Raw genomic sequence first — 7,980 nt, forward strand, 5'->3', positions numbered from 1 at the left:
ACCGTCCCCCACCAGCTCGGAACAGTGTCTTTGTGTCTTGAGGTTGTGCTGCCTCAAGCCCCCTCCCCCTCTGCCCCCTCCTCCTCTCCTTCCTCCTCCTTCCCCCTCCTCCTCCTCCCTCTGTCTCAAGACTGAGCAAGTAACGGCCACTTGTTAGAATCACAGAGTGACCTCTGGAGGCAAGAAAGCAAAGACTATAACTTCCAAGCAAATAGAGAGAAAGGAAAGGAGACAAAACAAAAGTCAATCCAAAAGAAGGCAGCAAAGGAGAGGGAAAAAAGAAAGAAATATTTGTTTTAAGAGGCTGAGAATCAAAACTACAATATAAGAAATTAGAAATCAATTTTAAATGTCAAAAGTTACAGTAAACATAAGTAGATTGAAGATTCCTATTGAAATAGCAAGGCTGTCAGACAGAGCTTCTTAGAAGCTGGCTACATGCTACTTAAAGAGATCTGTCCAAACGGAGCCTCTGGCGTGAGCCAAACTTGGGAGGGGCCTGACAAATGGGTCTCGGGTGTTAGAAATCTAAACCAACAGGCAACCCCACTGTACAACACCAGTGCTAAAGCAGGCTCCACACGTCATACAATCACATCTTAGTCTGTGCACACAGCACAGGTGAGAAGAGGATGAAGCAGACACTCCAGGCCGACGGTGACACAGGGCAGCTGTGACTAGACACAGAGACCTGGGGGAGGGGGGTGTCCGCCCAGGGCCCCAACAGAGATGCCCAGAGGACGGTCCTCTCCAGACACAGAGCCATCCCGAAGCCCACCCGACACAAAAACCTCCAGCTGACGGGCCCCAACCAAGAGCCCACCACCGGCATTTCAGTCCCTTCCTTTACAAACAAACAGGATCCACCAGGCATTTGAGGGAAACCTGAAATAAGACCAGAATGAACAGACCAGTATAAAGCTTCCAAACACTGTGGGAAGACCCAGAGGCTACAGAAAAACGTGGCAGCACAGACGAGACCCCAAGAGGGGCCGAGGGTCACGCCGAGAGCGCCACCCAGAAAAGCGGGACAGAGCGCGAGTCCAGAAGCTGCAGCAGGTAAACATAGGTGCTTGCAGAGGGACCTGGAGCCCAGACAGAAAATCTCCCAGACCTGAACCTGGGCTGTGAGGAAACTCCAGACCCGCGGGTGAAAGGAAATTTCCTGAAGGCTCCAGAGATAAACACGTGGCTTAAGGGTGGCCTCCGGGAAACAGGGGCCCCAACACGGGCCAGGGGAGGGATGTCCCAGAGAGCAGCAGCACCGAGAGTGGACGATGTGCTTCCCAGATGACACAGGGCCAGTCTGTCTGCTCGGGGTGGATTGGGGGGGGCGGCGGAGGGGGGTGCCCAGGACACATTTACACGACCACGGAACGCAAGCTCTCAGTGCAGGGCGGGGGTTAGGAGGAGGCATGTGCACACGCCTGGGCTAAACCCTCCCACGCCAGGAAGTCGGTGACACTAAAAACCCAAACGAACTAAAACAAGTCAAACACCGAATGGCAGTGCGTCATCTCCAGAGGCGGCGTAACTGGCAGGAGAGGCAGCGGAGGGGCTGAGGGCACTGGGCAGAGCCAGGACGGGTGGGCCTGGGAGCCTCTGGCACTACTGGGCTGCCCGGCTCTCGGGACCCAGGCCAGGCTGTCTTGCTTTGGTGGCCCCAAGAAGACTGCATCTGACCTGGATCAGCATGTGACAGATGTCCACATGGCCGGCCTCCGCCGCAGCGTGCAGGGGTGAGCGCTTGTTCTGGTGCTCCATCTTGAAGTTGGGGTCGATCCCGTCAACTGCAAACAAACGGGAGGTGCCAGTTACCGCAGGTGCAGCCCCCAGAGCCTGGGATGGCGCAAGGGCTGGCAAGGCTCCAGGTGGAACCGACCGGCAGGCCTGTGGTCAGATACCCCCCAGCACCTGCGCTCCTCCTAGACACCCTCATCTAACTCTGGGCTCCCCCATCTCTCCCGTCCCCAGGCCCAGGCCCGAGCGTGAGGGTGGACGGGCCCCAGAATGGATGCTCCACAGGGAGCAGGACCCCCAGGACAGGCCCAAAGGGAAGGCGGTTGCTGAGCACAGCTCCCAGCCTGGAATGGAAACAGGCTACAGGGCCAACCACGGACTGGCGAGGCAAACTCAGCATCGCACAAGGTCCACGAGGAAAATGATTAAAATCGCCATTTCAGTCAACATAAAATAAAACCTTTTTTTTTTTTTCAGAGCAAACTGTTAAGCTTCTTTCTTGACTTACTGTCAAGTAAAATGATTCTTAACCAGCCTTTTCAAGCCAGAGAAATCAAGCCTATGCTGTGAGCTCAGAATCAAAGTGCTGTCCCTTGCTCCGCAGGAAACGGAGCTGGGAAGGACCCAACCAGTACATTTTCAGGTGTTAAAAACCCACAAAGGCAGGTACACATTGAAAACACAAGTGCCAGGTGGGCTGCACCCTGCACACAAGGGTGCCAACTCCATCCACACGGCACAACAGCCCAGCTGGCTAACTCTGCTTTCATGGAGTCGACATCTCTTCTTAATCTAATAATCACATACTTAATTCCTGTTTAAAAATGGGTAATTCCTGGGACTTCCTTGGTTGTCCAGTGGTTAAGACTCTGCACTCCCAGGGCAGGGGCCCCAGGTTCGATGCCTGGTCAGGGAACTAAATCCCGCATGCCGCAACTAAGAGCCAACATGCAACAAAGATCCCACGTGCCACAAGTAAGACCCGTACAAAAAAAAACAAAAACAAAAAAACGAGGAATTCCTAGAGAATACTTCCACTACCGTGACTGAGCATGAACACTGTGAACGGGCTGAACACCAGGGGCGCCCGTGTGCACCAACCAGAGAAACCGGACAGAGTGGGACACGGTGGACAGTCACCGAGAGACGTTGACAGATGCGGCCACCTACCCAGCATGAGCAGCACCTTCTGCAGCTCCCCTTGCCGGGCTGAGAAGTACAGCTGCTTCGGGTGGAAGCGGAGCTTCTTGGGTCTGCGGAGAGAGCACAAGACAGCAGTGAGCACAGGCTACACACGCACGCGCACGCGCGTGCGCACGCGGCACCTACAGGCTGGGAATTTCTGGGTTGAGCCCACCTGCCCAGCCTCAAGGTCAAGGATGCCACACCCACAATAAAACAATAACCAAAATTAGTGACCATTTCCTTCACCCACAGCACGAGAATGGTTCCTGAGGTTCTGCATTCTGTGCAGGGCACAGAGCGAGCTGCTTCTCTACAGCATGAGGTCAAGGGACCCCCGAGGTGGTGGAGGCAGCGTGTCACACCCAGCTACACCCACCCTCTTCACAGTACAGAGTCTGGACCCGGTGAGTAGGGCAGGGGACTGGACAGTCACCATAAGACCAGGGCCAGAGACCAGGCTGGAGGCGGACAGAGAAAAAGCTGTGGGGACTCAGGAACGTGTCCCAACACTATAACTTCCCGAGAAGCAAGAGAGGAAGGTGAAGCTCTGAGGGAGGGAACCGCGCGGCCTGGCCGGAGCCCTGACCGTGGAACTCCATGACCAGTGGACACCTGTGGGGTCATGGGTCGGGGCACCGGACCCTCCTGCAGAGCCACAGGTGGCCTGCAGTAATGGGAGCCGCAGGGACAACTGAGGGGCCACCTGCTCCAAACTCTCCTTTCAGAGACGAGGAGCCACAGAGTGGCACTGGCCCTAACGTCCTGAAGTCAGAGCCACGGTCAACGTGTCCAGGGAAACGTGCCAGAGCCTCCCAGGACTGTCCTCGCTAGGCCTTCAGAGGATCACTTTGCTCTTAGTGTAACGGACGATAACCTGCAATCGTTTCCCAAAGTAACGGAAAAGAAGGTGCACGGTCCTGATGACCAGTGCTAACAGGAGACCTAAGGAAGGCCTCAGCGACCTCCTGGGAATGCCGTGGCCCTGGGGGCGCAGAGAGCAGGGACGTGTGGCCCTGGCCAGCACCGGATGCCGCAGGGGGACGAGGACACATGCGGAAGTGCCGGCGGCTGACTCATGCAAGAGGACACGGAGGGGAGGAGTCTGCAGGAAGGGAGCGCCAGGCCTTACTTCTCCGAATCCAGGGCGATGAGCGCACTCTCCAGGGTTTCCTTCCCAGGTCCCTGGGAGAGGCCGGGCGCTGGCTTCCCCAGCCCGGCCGGCCCCATGGGGTCGAAGGCCTCGGGCACCTGGGGGGCTGTGCTCTGCGGCTTGTCATCCTCTGAGAGCGGGGGTCCAGCAGTGCTTCAGGGAGGAAGAAATAAGTGGAATTCTGAGTTTTAGAGACGTGGAACTCCCCCTTCTTGTGGAAACCAATGAAAACACAAAACATGATTCACTCAGACCCTCCAACTGCACTGCTCTTCTGAGAGTGAAAATGGCCTCAGGTTCACTGACCATCTGTCTGCTCAGCCCCTGGAGGGAAGAGCCCGGACTCAGAATCAAATCCCAGAGAAAAAGCGCATTCAGAAGTGAGGGCGGCTTTCCCAGGACTTTGGCCAAATGTTCAAATATGCTTTAGCGAATGAACTTCGGGTTGGATCTGAGGTCCACTGCCCTCCCAACGCAAGGGACACCTCGGAATTTTGACTCAAAAGTCACTAAATTCTAAAGATGTTAAAAAAAAAAAAGTCACTAAATTCAGGGCTTCCCTGGTGGCGCAGTGGTTGAGAGTCCGCCTGCCGATGCAGGGGACATGGGTTCGTGCCCCGGTCCGGGAAGATCCCACATGCCGTGGAGCGGCTGGGCCCGTGAGCCATGGCTGCTGAGTCTGCGCGTCCGGAGCCTGTGCTCCGCGACGGGAGAGGCCACAACAGTGAGAGGCCCGCGTACCGCAAAAAAAAAAAAAAAATCATTAAATTTGTAGATTAATACGATTAATACAGAATAATATGGAGTCAACACCATTCCAATATTCAGTTTTGAATGTCTACCGTTCGAGTCTCTTGAATGACCTTCAGTGAAGTTTTATAGTTTCCTTTTTTATCAGTGTAGTATCGCTTGCTTTTTCCTAGGTAGGTTACGGGTTTTGTTGCTGTTTTGAAAGGTTCTCTCTCCATCACCCTGCCTTCTAGCTGAACACACCGGTGGGGACGAGGCTTCTGACACCTTTTCTTACTTGACCCTCTAGCTGACTGACTCCATTTAGCTTTATGAGTTCTTCAGCTATTTCTACTGAATACTTTTGAGAAGAAAATTATGTTTCCAATATCAACCCTTCTCTTTTAAACACTGTTTCTTCTGTGTTCAGCTAGGGCCTCCAAAACATGACACAGTAAGAGCAGACTACAGCAGCTGACGCTAATGTTTCATATCATACACTACACACAGGTACAGATGTTTAGGGACAGGTACACACAGGTACAGATTCGTAGGGACAGGCACGCACAGGTACAGATGTGTAGGGACAGGCACGCACAGGTACATGTGGGTAGGGACAGGTATGCACAGGGAGCGATGCTTCAGGTGTATACTAACAGCTACCTACGGGAGTGCTGTGCTTCGACCGAAAATACTGTGATACCACGTCACTTAGGACGGTGTGATACTGGTTCAAAAACAGGCAAAGAAATGTACAGAACTACACTGAGTGCAGAAGAGGCATGTGCACAGTGGCAGCGAGCAAACGAAAGTCAGCATGCCTCACGGCCTCACATGTCAGAAATCACAGCGAGCGTGCGCCAGCTGGGAGGCGTCTGGCGCGTCGGGAGACATGAGCAACAATCAAAGATGGGTGTCATCAGGTGGACTCTGAGGGCTCGGGGGGAGCCGTACCTGCCTGTGGTGGTGTCGGCCCTGCCCTCCACTGTGGAGCCCTTCTCCTGCCCGGGGGCCAGCGTCACGGTGGAGGTCGTGTCTGCTTTCGCGATGGTCACCTCTCTGGCCTTGGAGGTCTCCTCCCCACAGTGGGGACAGTAACTGGCGTTATCAACTCGAGAGGCGCAGGCTTTGTGGAAACGGTGAGAGATGCTGCTCTCGGGCTGACATTCCATAAAATTACCCTAAAAACAGGGAGGCCGGAATCTTCTTTTAATTGGGGCTAATGCACAGAAGAACAAGCCAAGCCCAGCACTGAGCTCTGTGTGGGGGCAGAAAGCCAGAGCCCGGGGGGCTCCCAGCCCCTCCCCGGGTGAGAAGAAATCATGCCCTGCGTCCACGGGGTCCCTCCCAAGGCACGTCCACACACGTGCTATTTGAAGGAGAGAAAATCCCCATCCCCGCACCCCGTGGAGGCCGAGGCCTCACTCTCCAGCTGCGCTGACCAGGGGACGGGCCGCATATTAAGTCCAAAGACGGACCCACGGAAGACACACCTGGGAAGACACTCCCAGAAGCAAAAGCCCAAGGAGGGAGGTGCCGCCAACAGCCCTTGGCAGAGAGCGCCCGACACCACGCCCTTCAGGCAACCCGACCTCAGGCCAGGGCTCTGGGCTGAGGAGCAGCGCTCTCCCTGGGAACCTCTTTTCAGCAGAAGCAGAAAAGCATGAGGATGGCGAGGGCACACAGGCCTGACGTCTGGAGAAGCCCCTGGGGGAGAGGCTCTGGGCCCAGGAGCACAAACGGCCACACGGAGACCAAGTGAGGGCCACGTGAGCCACGTGAGCATCTGTGGATGAAGTCACTGATAGAGAAGATCCCAGACGCACTGGCGAGCAGGACGCAGCAGAGGGCCAGGCGGCCCTGCCTAGGTAGACACGTGAGCGGCAGGAAGGGAGCCGGGGGCCCAGGTGCCCCCAGAGGCCAAGGGCAACAGAGGGGGGCCGGGCACTCACGGCGGTGCAGAAGTAGCCACAGCCGGGGCAGCACTGGTGCTTCACCATCCGGCCCCGGTGGTCTTCACACAGCACCAGGAGCGGCGCCTTGCTGGACGGGCGCATCAGCTCATGCTTGACCACGCTGTTCGTGCACCTGCCCAGCTGCAATCAGACGAGACCGGCTCAGCCGCTGCCATGCCACGGGGCGGGGGAGGGGGACGTCAGGAAATCAAAGCAGGGAGGCGGCCGGGTCCTCCACAACGTGATGAGGGGCTGTGCCGCCAATTCACGGACCAGGGGTCACGGCGGCCACATGAGGAGAACAGCCTGGGCTGGGGGCTGGGGCATCGAAGGGAACAGGACACATGCCAGGCAGCACGGCCAGCATCAGGGAGCGCAGAGAATCCGCAGGACCCACCAGCACTCGGGCGACCCACCCGCGCCCGCTGTCACCCTGGCGCCTTCCAACAAGGACCCTGGCCCCCTGGCAGCTGGTGCAGGTGACGCGCCCCCAGCCCCGGCTTCCTCCTCGCCTGTTCCTCAAGGGAGCCCATTCTCAGAGACTCCATGGGGCCGAGAGATGGGGGCGGGATGGGGCCAATGCCCCCAGGAAAGAGGCCCAGGCAGCTCTGAGGCTGGAACTGGAGGCCACGAGGGAGGGCACAAAACCAAGCTCTCAGTACCAAAAATAGGAGGGAGAAGTGAAATTTCCATGGAAGCGCTGAGAGACGGAGGGAATTTTCTAAAGTAAAGCAAAAAGTCAAAAATGTGGAAAATGGAGAAGAGGTGAGAAGGCTGCAGGCTCTGCAGAGAGGAGCCGGGGGGGCCAGGGCTCCCAAGACGCGGACGGCCCGAAGCAGACGGCGACGTGACCAGGACGTGAGAGGAAACTGCGCCCATGAAGCCGCGGCAACGGGAGAGGATCGGCCCAGACCTTCCCCCCCAGGAACCTCCCTCAAGGAGCTGCTGAGGCAACGCGCCCCCCGCTGAGAGGGACCGATGTGTCCAAAAACCCTAGAAAGTGAGCAAGTCCATCAGTTTGGGGTGGAATCGGTAACAGGCACAAAGGAAACAATGAGAAACGAGGTAATTACTAACTCTGGGAAAAAGGAAAGGTTGCTCAGGAGAGGAAACCCCTGGCTCAGCTGGGGACGCTTCCACAAAAACAGCAAAGAGGCTCCCGCCTCGATCGACGGAGGGAGGGACAGACAGATGCAGACCGCGGGGCAGGGGCGGGGGGGG

General features: G+C 56.7%; 1 protein-coding gene across 1 annotated transcript in view; it reads right to left on the reverse strand.

Moving 5' to 3' along the window:
• The window catches only part of EHMT1 (euchromatic histone lysine methyltransferase 1), a 76,671-nt gene that overhangs the window by 32,472 nt on the left and 36,219 nt on the right, over window positions 1-7,980 (reverse strand). The window contains exons 10-14 of the mRNA XM_007458921.1: window positions 6,757-6,900; window positions 5,759-5,985; window positions 4,055-4,228; window positions 2,911-2,993; window positions 1,684-1,790 (exon numbers count right to left, since the gene is read on the reverse strand). Of these exons, the coding sequence (XP_007458983.1) occupies window positions 1,684-1,790; window positions 2,911-2,993; window positions 4,055-4,228; window positions 5,759-5,985; window positions 6,757-6,900 (735 nt within the window). The remainder of the gene's footprint in view (window positions 1-1,683; window positions 1,791-2,910; window positions 2,994-4,054; window positions 4,229-5,758; window positions 5,986-6,756; window positions 6,901-7,980) is intronic.

This window comes from Lipotes vexillifer, unplaced genomic scaffold, assembly GCF_000442215.2.
Source record: "Lipotes vexillifer unplaced genomic scaffold, Lipotes_vexillifer_v1.1 scaffold636, whole genome shotgun sequence".
In the NCBI taxonomy this organism is placed as follows: domain Eukaryota; kingdom Metazoa; phylum Chordata; class Mammalia; order Artiodactyla; family Lipotidae; genus Lipotes; species Lipotes vexillifer.